This window comes from Enhydra lutris, unplaced genomic scaffold (assembly GCF_002288905.1).
Source record: "Enhydra lutris kenyoni isolate GAN:26980312 unplaced genomic scaffold, ASM228890v2 scaffoldscaffold68, whole genome shotgun sequence".
In the NCBI taxonomy this organism is placed as follows: Eukaryota; Metazoa; Chordata; class Mammalia; order Carnivora; family Mustelidae; genus Enhydra; species Enhydra lutris.
The window spans coordinates 13,150,183-13,169,092 of record NW_019154152.1 but is presented as its reverse complement, the minus strand read 5'-3'; the positions used below and the strand labels follow the sequence as shown (position 1 = coordinate 13,169,092).

The window sequence follows — 18,910 nt, the reverse complement described above, 5'->3', positions numbered from 1 at the left end:
AGTTTTTGACTTTCAGAAATAGGGATTATCTATGAATACTGTTTTAAAAATTAAAAAAAAAAAACCTTGCTAAATACCAAACAGAAACATACATCGAGCTCTTGGAAATTTAGCTGTGCTTGGAAAATACCTATTCTCTTTTCACACAGTTATTCGAACTGGTAGTATAATTTAGTTAGATTTTAATTTGCATTTAGTTAAACTTGGAACCCTGAATTACTTAAGTGACTTTAAAACTCCACTCTGGGGCAAAATTAAAATAAAATATTATCATGGAGGAAGCTCTAGTCAGTACTGGGAAAAGTAAATGACAGCAGGTAAATTTGGGAAGAAGACCAGAATTTGAGACACCATGGAGCTGGCTTTAAGTTTCCACTTTTTTTTTTTTCAAAGATTTCATTTATTTATTTGACAGAGAGAGACAGCGAGATCACAAGAAGGCAGAGAGGCAGGCAGAGAGAGAAGGGGGAAGCAGGCTCCCCGCTGAGCAGAGAGCCAGATGCGGGGCTCAATTCCAGGACCCCAAGATCACGACCCACGCCAAAGGCAGAGGCTTAACCCACTGAGCCACCCAGGTGCCCCAGGTTTCTATTTTTCAATCCTCAGTAGCCTGAAACCCAGAATTGGGACCCTGGGTAAGGACTGGGGGAGCTATGGGAGACCTCACACTCTGGATCAAGAAGGGACTAGAACTCCTCAGACTCAGAGGGGGGAACATCTCATGATTCCCTTTCGTTTTCTCTTTTTCCTACCCCACACATCTCCCCCAGGCAATCTCACAGTAGTGGCCCCAATGGCAGTGGTGGTAGTGAGGTTCCTATGGCTGTCTAAAACTTTGAGTTATCTTATGTATTCATCTACATACATAAGGACCATCTCAAATAATGCTGTAAATTTTGTTTTCAGCAACCCAACAGGGTGGGGAAACCCCCACTGATCTTTTTCTCTCTGTGTCCTCTTGCAACTTGGTCCAGACATATGTAGTCAAGAGAAGCACACAACAGAGCAGAGTTGTTTGAAGGCCAGGTTTCTGGCCAGAGAACCAAAAAGAGAAGTCTCGGGGGCCTGGAAACTATCAGAGAGATTGCAGAGAGGGAAAAGCTCAAGAGATCCATCCCATGATTCCTGGATTCACCCCTTAGCTCTGCATGCACAGATCTGATGCTAAATCGCATGCCATAGACCTAAGTACTGAGGTATGGGATAGACCACTGTCTAGATCCAAAGGTGGCACACAACTGGGACAGATCTGAATGGCATTGCAAACAGTTTGGGAATTGAACTGACATTGAAACCATGGCCACAGAAGGCAGATCAGAACTTGTGGCCTGAATCCAACTGAGTTAATTATATGCTAGCACAAAGATATTAATATTTTCCATAAGATTTAAATAAGATGCAGACACTTATATATTCAAAAATACCTAGTATTTAATCCAAATTATTCTGCATTTGAAGAACCAGGAAGATCTCAAGTATGAGAAAAGGCAATCAACAGACATCCAGGAAGAAATAACACAAATGTTGAAAATTATAGAAGACTCATAAAATGTTCCAAGAAGAATGATGAATACTTCCAAAAAAAAAGATTTTATTTATTTATTTGACAGAGAGAGAGAGAGAAAGGGGGAGGGAGAAGCAAGGGCAGGGAGCCCAATGCAGGGCTGGATCCCAGGACCCTGGGATCATGACCTGCATTGAAGGCAGACGCTTAACCAAATGAGCCACCCAAGTGCTCCAAGGAGCTCCTGAAATGAATGTAAAGGTAGATAGTATCAACAAAGAAATAGAAAATATAAAGAAGGACCCAATGGAAATGTTACAATGGAAAGTAAAATAACCAAAATAAAAAACTCATTGGACTCAGTAGAATAGAGATGACAACCAAGAATCAGTGAACCTAAAGATAGATTCATAGTAATCAACTAATCCAAACAACAGAGAAAAAATGTTTTTTAAAAAATGAACAGAGCCCGAGGCCTTATGAGGCAGTATCTAATTCATGTCATCAAAATTCCAGAAGATTTTGTAAAAGAAGTATTTGAAGAAATAAAATATGAACATTTCCCAAATTTGACAAAAGATGTGAGCCTAGAGATCCAAGAAGTTCAATGAACCCTAAACAATGACCAAGTGAGGTGAAGGAATAAATGCCCAGCCATTCAGGCCTGACATGAGACAGCACTGACAGGATAAACTACCTGAAGCCCTCCTGCCACTTTGATCAAAACTTCATCAGGCCTCTTTGACTTCTTCCTCTTCCATTCCTTCCTTTCTCTCTCCTTCACAGATGTTGATCTGTAACCAATATCTTACACCCCAAACTCTATATCAGCGTCTGCTTCTGGGAATACCCAATCTGTAACATCAGTGCAGACAACATAAGTATAGAGCAAAGAACTGAACCCAGGTAGTGTAGATTCAGAGTCCATGTCCTTAGTGGAGACCAGAGGCAGATTTTCCATGAAGCTTAAGCTTCAAGGCCCCTAATTTGCACAAACCATTTCTGAGGCCCTCAGGATTGGGAGGATGTGTGAACCTAACAATGTGCTCACATTGCTATATGATATTTGCAAAATATGCCCCCAAAAGCTGTTTTAACCACAATTGGTTACATTATCTCTTTCCTATCTGACTCCCTCTCCATTACAGTTTCCCTCCTAACACTTCTCCTGGTTGAGAGAATGTTGAAATGGCCATGGATCTTTCTTTACAATTGAGTAGTCATCTCAGACTGCTTTCTGCCCACAGAAGTTTGGGGGTTATTATAGTTAGAATAACACCCCTCCTAAAGATGCCCATGTCCTACTTCCCCAAACCTGAGACTTTCAGGATATGATTAAGTTAAGGATCTTGACATGGGGAGATTATCCTGGATTGATCTTGGTAGGACTGGTGTAATCACAAAGGTCCTTAAAAGAGTCAGAGGAGAAGGATGTGACAGTAGAAGCAAAGTCAAATAGAAATGTAAACATGTTATATTGATGGTTTTGAGGATGAAGGAAGGGGCTATGAATCAAGAAATGCAGGCATCCCATAAAACTGGAAAAAGCAAGGAATAGATTCTCCTCTAGAGCCTCCAGAAGAAACAGCCCTGCAGATACCTTGACTTCAGCCCAGTGAAACCCATTTCAGACTTCTAAACTCCAGAAATGTAAGATAATAAATTTGAGTTGTTCCAAGTCACTAAGTTTGTGGTAAATTGTTACCGCAGCAATAGGAAACTGATACAAGGGTCTGATGGCATCTTTTTTCTTTCTTTTCTTCTTTCCTTCCTTCCTTCTTTCCTCCCTCCCTCACTCCCTCCCTTTTTTTTCCCTTTCTTTTTTTTTGTATTTTCTTTGTCTTTAACTCAAACTTGCAGTGCTTCTTCTGATAAAATTATCTTAAAACTTTTTTTAAAAGTGTATGTATGTATGTAATCTCTACACTGAACACGAAGCTCGAACTCATAGCCCTAAGAGCAAGAGTCACATGCTCCACTGATTGAGCCAGCCAAGTGCCCCTCATCTTAAAACTTTTGATGATTTTCTATAAACCTTATTGGAATTCACTCCGTTAGACAAAAGTCACATCTATATTTCTTTCTGGGCAACTTAGGCTGAGAGTCGGGATGCTGTGGTACAATAATGTTAAGATTCTTAGAAGCATTTTTGCCAGTTGAAATAGTTTACTTTATAGAGAACACTCTTAAGACTCTTTGAGGTTCTCTTGTTTACCAGAAAGACTCTAAGAAATGCCCTTAAGATTCTCTGAAGCTCCACTAGGCAATGCCTTTATATCTTTCTAAAGTCGCAACAATGAGTCTTTAGAACCATATTTTTGAAAGCTTTACTTGGAGGTCGTAGTTCACATGTACCACCCTGGGCTTGTTGCACAACCCTCTCTTTTCCTGAGAGCCCTTTATTGTGCTTACTTGTTTACATCTGTTTTCCCTCGTGAGTCGGGGGGTTGGATGTGCTATTTCTTTATGTCCTCAGCACCGTGACAGAGGTGCTAAGTATTTGTTGAATGAACGAATGAACATTGCCTGGGATGGGGGCGGTAAGTAGCCTAGTCAGACAATAATAATAATGTTTTTGCTTAAGTGTCCATAGGTATGTGGTATAGAGCAATGACCCAGAATCCCAGTTTTAGGTTTAATAGGTCCTAGATTTGTCATGCAGCGACCCTAATCAACTTCACCCTCTTTACCTTCGGTCAGAATTCTGCCTTTCATGATGGCTCAGATGTCAAGTCTTCTGTGAAGTGTTTCCTTCCCTCTGCTCCTTCACAGCTCTCCCCGCGCAGCGCGTCGTCATGAGGATCCACCTCATTTACTCACCTGGATTTTCCCATCAGAATCCAGTAGTGTCTGTATTTCCACCCCCCATCCAGAAGGGTGGGTATTAGGGGGATGGCGCTGTTCAGCCGTAGACCAGGGAATTAGTCCTCCCACACCCACGCCTCAGTTTTCCCGAGCGTGAACAGGGCATCGTGGAAACATCTTGCCAGGGCTGCGCTTTGGTGGAGGGCCCGCGGACCCTGAGGGCGCAGGCAGTCCCCGCGCCCGCAGAGGAGCTAGGGGGCAGCCGAGGCGGAGATGGCGAGCGCCGGGAGGCGTCAGAGCAAAGGAGGGCGGGGGGCCTGAGGCGGGGCTGCCCGGCGGGCCAGAGTCCGGCGGGGCGGGGCGGCGCGGGGCGGGGGGGGCGGGAGCAGCGCGCACCGGGGCTTGGCCCGAAGGTCCGAGGGGACGCACGCGAGAGCCGGCGATGGGCCCCGCGGCGGGGCTGGTGGCTTTGCTGGCGGTGCTGGCGCTCCGAGCAGGGGACCCGGCAGGGGCCGCGGCGCGGGGGGACACGTTCTCGGCGCTGACCAGCGTGGCTCGCGCCCTGGCGCCCGAGCGCCGGCTGCTGGGGCTGCTGCGGCGCTACCTGCGCGGGGAGGAGGCGCGGCTGCGCGACCTGACCAGGTGAGAAAAAGTGCGCGCGGTGGTCCCGGGGGCGCGTGAGTCGGGGAGACTGAGTCAGAGGGCAAGACCGAGGCACCGTGCGGTAGGGTGGCGGGTGACTCAGTCTTATTGTCGCTCAGCGTGGGACCTTAGACCCCGTTTGAGAGTAGGGTTAAGAGCCTCACCAGACCGTAAGGCTGAGACACCGCGTGGCCCACTGTGGCCGTCGGACTCGTTGTCCCCCTGTGTGGGACCCCCGACACACCGTGGCATGAGATAAAGGAGAAAGAGACCGAACGTGACCTCGGGGACGCTGTATCGCACAGTGTGGAGCCTCGAACTCCGTCGCACACACCCAGTGGCATCCAGGGCCATCTTCACACAGCCAAGTTGATGCGCTGTGGCAAATTGTGGTGGGAGTGACTCAGGCCTAGTAGGAGGACCTCATAGGGCATGCGGGTGGGTCTCCAGGCTCTGTGCCACAGAGACACAGCGCGACTGCAAGAGCGAGAGGGAGAAAATACAGTGTTACTGTAGCCACGTGTGTGACAGAGAAGGGGTGTTTAGTAGGAAGTGACATTGTGTGACCGTGTGTGAGATTTACGTGCCTTTGGGACTGGATGGGCACGATGGTATGAATATGTCTGCAGCATTCTGGATGCTGCTTGTACAGCTCAGTATATGAATAAGGTTTCGTGTTCATTAACTCATTTAGTAGGGGTGTTTGCCTATTCTGAGCCACATATTTTCCAGGCAGTGGGGATAAAATGGTGAGCAAGACCCAACTCTGCCCTCAGGGAGCTTGGAGTCGGTGGCATCATGATTATTAATCAGAGATGTCCAATGTCTCCTTTGTTTTCAACTCTCCTTCTCTTCCCACATTTAATAAGAGTTCTCTAAATTCTTTTTTTTTTTTAAGATTTTATTTTTTTGACAGACAGAGATCACAAGTAGGCAGAGTGGCAGGCAAGAGAGAGAGAGGAGGAAGCAGGCTCCCTGCTGAGCAGAGAGCCCGATATGGGGCTGGATCCCAGGACCCTGGGACCATGACCTGAGCCGAAGGCAGAGGCTTTAACCCACTGAGCCACCCAGGCGCCCCAGAGTTCTCTAAATTCTAAATAAAGGGGCGCCTGGGTGGCTCAGTAGGTTAAGCCTCTGCCTTTAGCTCAGGTTATGATCTCAGGGTCCTATGATCGAGCCCTGCATTGGGCTCTCTGCTCAGCAGGGAGCCTGCTTCCCCCTCTCTCTCTACCTGCCTCTCTGTCTACTTGCGATCTCTCTCTCTCTGTGTCAAATAAATAAAATCTTCAAAAAAAGATTTAAATTCTAAATATGAGATAACTGAGATTTAATATGTGTATATTGAGACCAAGAAAACAGTAGGGAAAACCATACTTGATACTAGAGGATACTGAGTGCAGCACACGCAAGCAGATGCTCAGCTAATACTGTTTGCCATACAATCAACAAACTCGAGTGCTACACACTGTGGCATAAAAGACTGTAGACTTGGCACGCTGGGGTACTGTAATCATGTATTGACTGTCAAACTGAAAAATGAATGACTGTATTGTGTGATACATTGTGTTTGAGTATGTTGTGTCTTCTCCTTGGGACATGAAGAAACCTCCAACAGTGCTGTAACCACATAGCTATCTGAATAAATTGAAATATGTCTTACATCATCTGGCCCTCTGCTGAGCTGAGGCAACAGAGAGCTGTCTCACAATGCACCGCTGATATAGCTGAGCGAGTGTATGCGATAGTAATACTAATTCTGGGGCGCATGGGAAGAAGGCATGTGGGACACTGTGGCAGTGGGAGAGAGCCCTATTGGAGAGAATCAGGCTATGTGTGGAAGTGTGTGTGAAAGATCTTGTTACTCAGTGGCGACTGAATGATGTGATTTGGTATGTGCTCTTAAGTATGTAGCTTGCATATAAGCAGTTATATGTGTGTTTAAATTTACTATCAGTTTTGAATAGTGTGAATTGAATATACACACATGCACACACACAAAATGTATGTGTGTGTTATAATAGTAAAGGATAAGTTCAGTAATTCTTGTCACTCTTCAGGGTTGCATAGTTGCCCAGTGTTTTATGGGCCTACTCTATAAAGCAAAATGTTTTAATTCTGTTCTTAGTCCGCATGCATCGGAGTCTAGGTTTATTGGTCGAAATAAAAGACTCTTCTCTTTGATTTGAGATTCCACCAAGTTCCCTGCTTCCATGTGCTTGTTCTCATACCACTAATCTCTTTAGTTGGGTGGCTCAGGTAGAGATGCGGGGGCAAGATCCTCATGCCAGGCCTCCCAGGGAACAGGTTCAGAACAGAGATGGCACTGTGGATCAGAGTAACTGATGGAGGGGATGGGGGACACTGATGCTGGTCTCCTTTACTGTCTCATCACCATTGTCATAGTCACAGCTCTTTCACAGAACCCTAATTTCATTTGCTCCTTACACACATGCTTTGAAATAGGTTTGTATGGCTCTCATAAACAAATGAGAAATCATTTAAAATATAAGAAAACTAAAGTTTAGTCCCCTTACCCGAGATTATACATTAGTAGGTAGCAAAATACGGGACTAGGACATAGTTCTTTTGATTGTTTCTTCGTATCATGCCATCAGGTAGGTCCTTACTGCTTGCTTTATCTGCTGTGCCAGGACCCAGACCAAACCTCATAACTGCTAAGGTTTTATGAATAGCTGGAGTACATAGTGGTTAAGAGTCTGGATGTAGGAATTTAATAGACCTTTGCTTGAATCCTTGGCTCTGACCTTGGGCAAGGTCCTTTACCTCTTTAAGCATTATTTTCCTAATCTGCAAAATGATGATAATGATAGCACCTACCCCACAGACTTGGTGGAAGGATTAGTACCATGTAAAGGCATTTATCATATTGCTTGAAATGTAGTAGGTGCTCAACAAATGTTAGCTCTGTGTGATTTTTTGTTTATTTTGAGACTGCCTGGTGAAACTAGACTCCACCTTTGGCTCTAAGCAGTAACTAAGATTGTGAGAGCCTAGATAATAAGATAGATTCAGAAAAATTCTAGATTCTCTTCTCCTATGAGCTATGAACATTTAATTTCAGAAAGTTTAGTTTGATATCTTAGAGACTGTCTGTTCCTTAGTCAATGCTCTAAAACCTAGTGAGATATTTGCTTTCTAAAACAAAAATTTTGGCAGTTCTGCTTATTTTCCTTATAATCCCAATCTGGTGATCTAATGTGACTTGAGATGTTATTTCTAAGGACCTCAGTAGATAGTCTTATTTAAATTTCTGAATTAGAAATAAAATATTTTGGGGGTGCCTGAGTGGCTCAGGTAGTTAAGCGTTTGCCTTCAGCCTATGTCGTGATTCTGGGATCCTAGATCTAGCAGAGGTTGGCTTCCTGTTCAGCAAGTTCTCCCTTTACCTCTGCACCATGCCCCCCATGTACTCTCTTGGTCTCTCTCTCAAATAAATAAAAGCTTTTTTAAAAAAAGAAACAAAATATTTTTCAATGTTGAAACTACTCCTTACCCCCAAGTTAATGAATAAAAATTTTACTAGTTATAATATACATATATATATATATATATTGTTTTTTTAAATTTTGCTATTTCAGTTTTAAAAAGCTACCAAGATTGAAAGAGTAATATCAGCAGCAATAATTTTTGTGTTATGAATTAAGCATTTGGAATGTCTCAGAAGATCTGAGACACAGCCATTGCTGAATTCTCAAGAAGAAACATATTGAATTAAAATAGCCTACGTATTGCGGCTGGATAACCTATCCAGGCTATGTTTAATGCAGGATTGGGTTGCAAATTTTATGTGCAGATTCTTGAAGCAAGGATCTGATTTTCTACTCTCAGCAACATTTGTTAAAGCAAAAGCCATTTAGGAAAACTTGAGGTTTGAATTCAGCATCCAGTGATTCGGTCTCTGAAAACCAGCTATTTGCTCAGAGGCTGGGAATAGGGCCAATGTTTGGATTCCAAACCAGTCTCAGATATCTGTTGATAGGTTTTTTTCTTTGTGTGAAAGAAAAATGATGTATCTGAATGCCGAACTGAATTATGTGCTGCCATAGAGATCCAACCCCTGCCCTAAATAAACTGACCCCATAACACAAAGTACCATGTGAAGAGAACAAGGCACTAGGGCTTTTGAATGCTGGAGGACTTGGGGGAAATTTTCACGTCTCTGCCTTGTGTCTTTCCTCTGATGCCTGTTAAACATCCTCAAGCATCAAATGAAGAATCTATTTATTCAGTTATGGAAAAGATGATGGAAAGAAACAATAGAATGGTCATGCTGAAAGGATCCAGAGAGACCTTCTAGATTAGACCAGTTCTGTCATATTACAGAGGAGCAAACTGAGGGACAGTTGGAGGCCAGTTCTCCTTCCAATCCAACTGTCTATAAAATTACTGCCCACTCAGCCTCAGTTGTCCTTGGATACTTACTCTTCAGGCTGGATTCAAGCCCAAGTCTCTGCTTGTAAGTGTTTTCGTCTAGCAATGAAATATCTTGCACTAAGTAGTTCCATATGGAGCTGGAGCAGGAGCAGGAAATAATGGGTAGTAAAAAAAAAAAAAAAAAATCCCACCCCAGGAGGCTGGTTTAGTTTTTAAAACTGTAGAGTAGCCATTCTCAAAGTGCCTTGTTTCAGAGATCAGAGACATCCTGGGACTTGACAGGGTTTTCATTTCCTCTCTGGGGCACCAAGGCCCAGATTCTCGTCCCTTAGTTTATGCTTGAATTCAACTCTTGGCTCCCTGGAGGCACCTGGAGGCAAGTCATCTTCTATTTCAGGCTCCACCCTTGAGAAACCCTTAGGTCAGACTCAGTTTCAAGGCAATGAATCCCCCCACCCTGCCACTCCCTCTGTTCTTAACTTTCATCCCTACCTCCTCACTCAAGTCTTCCACTCTGGCCAAAGGATGCCTATATTCTCACCGCTCTTGAGCACATGCCTTTAAACCCATGTCCTCTTCACTTTGCACACACTCTTTTCTTTTTACTTCCATTGTTGTTATTATATTACTCCTGGAATTAATAATTTTAAATCAAGGGAAAAAATTTTAGAGGGCATGCCAACAGCTCTTAGGTCTGCCTTATTACCATGAATAAATTGTAATCATGTTAATCCCAATAGTGTGTTAGAAATGGAATAATTGTAGTATGCCAGGAAAGGAAACAGCATCTTTTGCTGATGTGAACACTGTTTTAGGACATCTGAAAAGGAGAGAAATTAACTAGAAAGATGGTCGCTTCTGGTCCTTTTCTACACATTTGGCAAGCCAGAGAGGCTGGACGCCTGCTGGACCACCCCACATCCACCTCCCCCATTACAGCTACTAGTTTTTTATGTGGACTTCTTCCTAAATATCTCCCTTGAATCTATCCCAACCTCTGCACCCACTGTCATTATTATGGTTCAGACCCTCCTTACTCTTGCTTCCAGTTTTGAATTGACCTCCAGACAGTTCTTTCTGCCTCCACTCTTCCCCACTTCTGAACCCCACCCTCTCACAGATTCATATACGTAAACATTTCCTAGTGTATCCAGCTCTCACCTAAAACCTTTTGGCGGCTTCTAATTGCACTCAAGGTAAAACCCAAATTCCTCAGCAGGGCCTGTGGGGTGCTCTTCTCTTGTCCAGTCTGACCTACCCATCATCCTCCCAACACACCTAGGGTTCCAGCACTACTGAACAGCTCAGAACTCCCCCTACCATTTCTCTCTGTCCCTTCATGTATGTTGAATTGTCTCTGACTGCCTCTCCTCCCTTCCTCATGTCTTGTCTTTTCATCCCTAGCATCTAGCATGGAGTCCGCCATCTAGCAAGTAACCAGTTTAGACCGACTTATTAATGAACACATACTTGTCAAGCCGCTGTGCTTTTGTATATGTTAGTCTCATTGGCTCAAAAAATATTCTTCCTGTGATACAGAGAAGAAGAGCATGGGTCCTGAACAAGGATGACATGCAAATTCGTGAAGCGTTCTGTATTTTTTGAATCACTGTGATGTACGCCTGAAACTAATATAACACTGTGAGTCAACTATACTCAAGTAAAAAAAAAAAAAAAAAAAATTCTTCCTTTTTTGTTTTAGCTCCGTGGAAACAGTATGGCAAAATCAGCTGAGAGCAAGCTTCAGAGTCAGGAAGATTTGGGTTCAGATCTGGTTTTGTCACTAATAGTGTGGCCTTGTTTCAATTTTCTCTCTCTTCAATGTTGGTTTGATAAAATCTAATCTGAGGTTTCTTGGGGGGAATTAAATGAGACAAAATATATATAAAGCACTTAGCAGAATGCCTAGTACGTGGTAAAGGCTCAGTAAGTAGCAGCTATCAATTGTTTAATCCTTTAGGACTCAGATCAAGTGCCATTTCCTTCAGGAAGTCTTCCCTAACACCTTCTAACTTCTGCCTCGGTTAGGGGCCTTGCCTACAAGTAGCTGGAGCGTTACATGGCTCTTTATAAGCTCTCTTCTCTCCTAGCAGGTATCACAATTATTGCAATTAATTTCACAACATTTTTGAGCTTCTACCAGATTCTAAATATTGACAATAGAGTGATGAGAGGAAAGATTTTCTGGCTTGTGAACTGCTTGAGAGCTCCACCCTGTCTTGCCTTTGAATCTTCAGCATCTAGCGTGGTCCCTGATGTACAGTAACTGACGAGCAGAGACTGACTCATTGAATGAACAAATGGATGGATCTCCTTCTCTTGTCTTGGTAGTTTTCATATTCTTTGAGCTTATTGGCTAGAGGATTATGTGAGTCGCCAGGGGTTCATGTTTCATTTTTAACTACTCTGAATGCACATACACTGTGCCAGCCTTTGCTAGGGGCAGTGGCTATATCAGTAAGTGAGATTGTTCTACTCCTCTCTTCCAGATTCTATGACAAGGTGCTTTCTTTGCATGAGGATTCGGCAACCCCTGTGTCTAACCCTCTGCTTGCATTTACTCTCATCAAACGCCTACAGTCTGACTGGAGGAATGTGGTACATAGTCTGGAGGCCAGTGAGAACATCCGAGGTAATGAGGAGGAGGGCTGGAGGGTAAGAGAAGATTCTGTCTCCTGACTCTGGAAAGGAGAGAGATTCTGGTGGAATGTGATGAAGGGTCATAAAGTGGGTAGGTATTACTCCATCTTCATAGCTTTTGCTATTAACAGAGAATTAAGGTCCTCTTGTTAATATGTCTATGTGATTGTACATTAGAAAGCACTTTTGGGGGGCCTGGCTGGCTCAGGTGGTGGAGCTTGCGACTCTTGATCTTGGGGTTGTGAGTTCCAGCCCCATGTTAGATGTAGAGCTTACTTAAAAATAAAATCTAAAAAAAAAAAAGATGCTTTCATGTCCATTATCTCATTTGAGCTTCACCATAACCCTATGAAGAAGTACAGGTTATATCATTCCATTTACATATTTGTCTAATAATTTCTATTTGATTAAACTATAATGTGATCTGAAGCAAGGTCAGTTTCCTAATTTATTCTATTTTGTACTTGAAGAAATTTGTTGACTTTGGGGAGATTAGGAGGAAGAACAGTTATCCCCACAAAGGGCAAGATTCCTGGAGACAGACAGGATGGAACAACATGTGTGTGCTTTAGTTTTTACTCTAAAGCTTATGTTCCTCATTCAGAAGATTGTATTAAGCATCCACTCTGCACCAGGACTCTGCTAGCCATGGGAAATAAAAACACATAAAACATGTTATATGCTCATGAAATATTTGAACAGGTGGTTATGCCTTGCCTGTATTAAATGCTCACTGCCTGTTTTTTTTTTTTTTTTAAAGATTTTATTTATTTATTTGACAGAGAGAGATCACAAGTAGACAGGCAGGCAGAGAGAGGGAGGGAAGCAGGCTCCCTGCCAAGCAGAGAGCCCGATGCGGGACTTGATCCCAGGACCCTGAGATCATGACCTGAGCCGAAGGCAGCGGCTTAACCCACTGAGCCACCCAGGTGCCCCTGCCTGTTTTTTGAATGGTGGATTGGTGTTTTTACCGCCTTGACAGCTCTGAAAGATGGTTATGAGAAGGTGGAGCAGGACCTCCCAGCCTTTGAGGACGTGGAGGGAGCAGCAAGGGCCCTGATGCGGCTGCAGGATGTGTACATGCTCAACGTGAAGGGCCTGGCCCGGGGCGTCTTCCAAAGAGTTGCTGGCTCTGCTGTCACTGACCTGTACAGCCCCAGGAGGCTCTTCTCCCTCACAGCAGATGACTGCTTCCAAGTTGGCAAGGTAACGGTATCCAGAGAGAGAGACCGAAGCGCTCAGCCCTTGTTTCTTGTGGATAAAGGAACTATATCCTGATTGCTTTTACATGCGTTAAGTCCTTCCAGCAAACTTGGAAATTTGGTATAATTCCCCATTTTCAGATGAAGAAGCCGAAGGTCAGACATGGTAAGTAATCTGCCTAAGGTTACACAATTTTAAGTAGCAGAAATAAATTCTGAACCTGGGTCTTTTAACCCTGAGTCCCATGTTCTTTCCATAATAACTAAGGTGATCACATACGCAGGACATTCTGGAGAGTAAAGGGAGTGTTACTAGTTATGGCCAGATGACAGACATAATTTGGGACTGGGAAAAATGGTCCTGGGGTCACCCTAACAGTAGCGCCCTTCCAACAGACAAATGGCTGGGTGGAAAGGAGAAGCAGGGTTCAAGGTTGGGGAAGGGGAGAAGAGAGGGAGATGTGAGGTAAGGTCACGAAAACTCAGCTTCCTGAGACTTTCTGGAATCCCTTGCAACATTTCCTGAGCATTTAGAAGTATTGGATTAAGGTAGTGTCAAAAAGCTGAGGCCATTCACTTTAACATTACTTGAGGAAATAGACTTCAGGAACCTTCCATATGAGAAATTTAACTGATCTTTGATCATAACTTATAAGCACACTTGAGGTTATTTTACAATATATTCTTTGTTAGCCTTTGCCACAAGAAGTAATGGAGTAAGTCCTTTTTAATTTTGAAGATGTGTATTACAGGAAAGTAAATTTTCCCAGCCCCTGCGGTATTCATTAGCATATCTGAGACTGGGCCTCATGTGCCCTGATTTTAAGTTTTAGAGATCAGTCTTCCAAATTAGTGCAGGGTGGGTTGCCCTAAGCCTCTCTATGTACCATTTTCCCTTCTCTAGGATTCTGAATGGAATCAGCTCAATCATCATGTTCATGGCTAATTTAAATTTCAGCCAGGTAAAATAGTTCTGTGTATGGTACCAATATACACTTCATTTGTGAAGCCTTTCTGAAACTAAAACCATATATTGAAAATGCAGTAAGTGCCTTCCTGAAACCCTCACCGGCCATCTTTATTTTTGTCTTGATTCACTTATTTTATTTTATTTTTTTTAAAAGATTTTTATTTATTTATTTGACAGACAGATCACAAGTAGGCAGAGAGGCAGTCAGAGAGAGAAGGAAGCAGGCTCCCTGCTGAGCAGAGAGCCCGACGCGGGGCTCGATCCCAGGACCCTGGGATCATGACCTGAGCTGAAGGCAGAGGCTTTAACCCACTGAGCCACCCAGGCGCTCCTTGATTCACTTATTTTAAAAGATAAAACATTTCAAATATAAGAAAACTACATAAAATAATATAAGAAGCAATTATATCTATAATTGAGATGAAATGTTAAAATTTTGCAATGTTCATTTCAAATTTTAAAAAGGAATTTATGTAAAACAAAAGGCATTAAGGTTAATATTAAAAAATAAATTTACATATAGCTCAATAAAGCCCCCCTCTTCTTTCTCCTTACCATTCCTGACCCCTCCCTTCCACTCAACCCTTGCCTGGGTGCCCAGGAACTGTCCTGAACCATACAATATATGTGTACTATCCTGAGTCCAGCTTCTTTCAGCACACTGGATCTGTAAAGTTTATCCACCTGTTGCATTTATTAACAGTTCATTCCTTTTTATTGCTGAGTAGTATTCCGTTGTATGAGTATACTACATACTGTTTATCCAGTCTACTAGGAATGGATACTTGCACTATTTCCAGCCTGGGCTACTGTGAATAAAGCTGCTATTAACGTTCTTGTCTTTCTGTGAACAATTGTTTTTATTTCTCTGGGAGTGGCCTTGCCGGGTCAAAGAAGAAGCTTCAATAATTATTAACTTGTGGCCAAATTTATTTCATCTACACATCTCTAATTTCCTCCTCCATGGATTATTTTAAAGCAGACCAGCCTTTCTAGTTTCTGAAATTCTTAGTTGTCTAATTGTACTATGCCACGGTCATGTCTATTGACTCTTGCTCATGACTGATTATTTCCTGATATGATTTATTATGTTTGTGAGCTTATTTTTAGCAGGATTATTTTCCCCATCTAGAAGAATCTCTGTGACTGGAGTTGTGGGAATATCACTCCAAAGTGTTCTGGGTTTTCTTTTTCCAGTACTCTGGTGGTATCACTGGCCTTAGATTCCTTTTTTTTTTTTTTTTTTTTGGAGTACATTATATCTGTGTGATTTATTTATTTTATAATAGAAAGTTTGTGCCTTTTGACCCCCTTCACCCATTTCACTCTCCCCCTACTTCCCACCTCTGGCAACCAGTCTGTTCTCTGTATCTATAGGCTCGGGTTTTTGTTATTGTGTTTTTATTTTAGATTCCACGTTTAAGTGAGATCGTATGGTATTTGTCTCTCTCTGTCTAACTTACTTCACTTAGCGTAATACCCTCAAGGTCCATCCATGTTGTTGCAAGTGGCAACTTTCCATTTTTAGGGCTGAATAATATTTCATCGTGTGTGTGTGTGTGTGTGTGTGTGTGTGTGTGTGTGTGTGTGTGTGACATTTCTTTATCCATTCATCCATCAATGGACACTTAAGTTGTTTCCATATCTTGACTGTTGTAAATAATACTGGCAATGAGCATGGAGGTGCATATCTTTTTGGGTTAGTGTTTCCATTTTATTTAGATAAATACCAGAAGTGGAATTGGTAGATCAAAAGGTACTTCTGTTTTTGATTTTTTGAGGAACCTCCATATTATTTTCCACATTGGCTGTGCCAATTTACGTTCCTGCCAACAGTGCATAGCACTATTGCTCTACATCCTTGCCAGCACAATTTCTTGTCCTTTTATAATAGCTACTCTAACAGGCAAGAGGTGATATCTCATTGTGGTTTGGATTTGCACTGACCTTAGATCCATTATGATATTGATTTCTTGGCCTGGAGTTTCCTGAGCTATATGAATAATGCAGATTCAAACCCTAAACTCACATGAAACATAGGCTCAAGACTGTGAATATTTTAAGGAGACATTTTGCTTCCCCTGAACAATATCCAGACAGAAACAAACCAGTTTTCTTGACTCTTTGCAACAATGGGTAGATTTTTTTCTGGTCTACCTTTCCTTTAAGGTATAGATTTTCATGGATTTCAGTTTTATGAGTGTGTCTTTGTTCTAGTGCCTAGGTTTGGGAGGTATAGGGGGGGCTCATGTGGGCAGTATAACCAAATTTTGCTAAGTACCGGGATTACTAACACTGCCCCCATCCTAAGCAGCTTCAGCATCTGCTCTTAAGCTCATTGCTGAGGTTTTTAGCTCCTTTTTCGTTTCTGGTATCTGGGTATTTTCCATTCTTTCTTGAAAATATATCATAAAATATTTGTTATATTTTATTCAAAAGTTCCAAGTCTTTTTTCTTGGAAGGATTCCAGTTATCTCAATCTACCATATTTTTGGGACTTGGGAAAATTTAAACAAATTGTTAACTTAGCACAAAAAGTTCAGTCATTTTGTCTCTCATTCTTCAACTCAACCTTTTTACATAAACAGGAAAAGTAAGGATCAGAGAAATAACATGGCAGATGAATGGCAGACCTGGAAGAAAAGCTGATTTACTGTTTTAGACTGCAGAGTTTCAGTACCTCTAGGATCTGCCCTATCTTTTTGCCGGTCGGAAGTTAGAGTAGAATTAGAATTTTTTGTAAGAGTGCTTCCAACTCTGTGATTTTATAATTCCATGCTGTCTCCAACATCTACTTCCAGGAAATTCCACCTGCAGTGCTGGAATTCTAGTTAACTGTAAGCTGTTAAAAGACAGGAGAAAGCTCTAGTACACATTGCCACATTCCCGCCTTCCAACATTTAATATAGAAAAAAGTCACTGGGCTGTTCGAACATTCCCGTGAGGGTCTAATACATTGTGTTGCAATTATTGATTTACTCTTGTGCCCCTCATATGACTATAAGCTCTTTAAGGTCAGGGATCACCAGATACATTGCAAATACTCAGTAAATATTGAATAAATAAATGAGTGAATTCAGTCCATTTCTCGCATTGCTACCGGCAGTATCTTTTTAAAAGCCTGACACTCACAACTCTAATTAACTTAGTCCATGCTACCTTTTGAAGTTCATTTCTTGCTTCTCCTCACCTTAAGCTATAACACAGTGTCTAACTTGAACACAAGTTGCTTTTGGCTCTGTTTCTGCCATTCCCTTACTTTAAAATGTTCTTCCTCTCAATCTCTGCTCATTGAAATCCTTTTCTTTCTTCAGGGTAAGCCTACCTCAGATGCCACTTCTTCCATGAAGCCTTCTGAGATTCCCAAGTCTCTCCCTTCTCTACCTCCATGACATATTATGCATTTTTCCTTTGAGTATTGGTGCATTTTGCCCAGTATTACAGTTAACTGAGTTCATATCTTTCTTCTCCCCATATTATAAGTTCCTTAAATGCAAGAACCCTTGTGTCTTCGCTACATCTAGAACAATGCATTGGATATAATGGATGGTTGATAAATTGAATTTAAATGAATTTGAGATGAAAACTTGCCTGCTTGTGTTCTATAGGCCCTCCTACTCTTTGTCATTTCCTTTCCTCTACCTGTGGATTCAGGCTTAATGATGGTACTTATGTTATCTACAGGTGGCGTATGACATGGGGGATTACTACCATGCCATTCCATGGCTGGAGGAGGCTGTTAGTCTCTTCCGAGGATCTTATGGAGAATGGAAGACAGAGGATGAGGCAAGTCTAGAGGATGCCTTGGATCACTTGGCCTTTGCCTATTTCCAGGTAGGGGAGTAAGGGAGGCTCACTACTTTTATCACAACAAATATAGTGCTTTATATCTGCTTGACAATTTCCTACACATTTTCATGTCTCAATTTATTTCATCTTCCCAACAGGACCAAATGTGAGTCAAGCAGGGCAGTTGTTTTATTATTTCCATATTTCACATGTGAGTAAACTAAATCTCCAAAAAATTCCTAACTTGTCACGAAGTTCATAGAGCTGGAATTAGTGCCCAGGTCTGTCTTACTCTTAGTCCGGTGCTCTTTCCAGCGCCTTGACTGCTTTAAAACCATTGTCTTCTGTGTAGGAGGCAGGCTCCCCCACCTGTGGTGCAGCAGGGGCATTTACAAATGTCTAACGGGTTCATAGTTGATGTAGAGCACTCTTTTACGCTGTCAGCAGCTCCTGTCTTCTCACAGGTGTTCTGTCATGATATTTCCAATATCCAAGGAAGAATTTGATAGTTATGGTAGGGGCCCAGGGCAGGCTGTCCCAATATGGGCCACTTTGGCATAAAGATTATTTTGAGTTAAAAGTAATCAAAACCCAGCAGATGCAGGAAAAGCACTCTGCCTCCTTGCAACTGCCAAGTTTATGTTGGAAAGGAGAGTCTATAACAGGCAGAAAGCTATTAACAGAGACTCCCCTTGATCTAAGAACTCTGCACAATAGGGCAACCATGTTTCTCCAAACATCTCCCTTCACCTTCTTGCTGATGAACTTTCTCCCCCTTGTGTCCTCTGACTCTACCCTTCTTAACTCATAGAAGCTTCATGTTGCCTCACTGTCTTTAGAATTTTGTGTCTATGTGGATTCCCGTACATGTGCCTACTACATTTGATTTTCTCCTGTTAATCTGTCTCATGTCAATTTAATTCTATGTCCAGCTAGAAGGACCATGGGCAGATTATCCTCTCC

The 18,910-nt window shown here is 42.4% G+C and overlaps 1 protein-coding gene across 2 annotated transcripts in view; it reads left to right on the top strand.

The window, feature by feature from the left end:
- Positions 1-4,736: 4,736 nt before the first annotated feature.
- Positions 4,737-18,910, top strand: part of LOC111159455 (prolyl 4-hydroxylase subunit alpha 3) — a 39,059-nt gene continuing 24,885 nt past the window's right edge. For both annotated transcript variants that reach the window (XM_022521944.1, XM_022521945.1), the window contains exons 1-4: positions 4,737-4,951; positions 11,836-11,978; positions 12,969-13,192; positions 17,843-17,992. In XM_022521944.1, the coding sequence (XP_022377652.1) occupies positions 4,752-4,951; positions 11,836-11,978; positions 12,969-13,192; positions 17,843-17,992 (717 nt within the window). In that variant the 5' untranslated portion in view covers positions 4,737-4,751. The remainder of the gene's footprint in view (positions 4,952-11,835; positions 11,979-12,968; positions 13,193-17,842; positions 17,993-18,910) is intronic.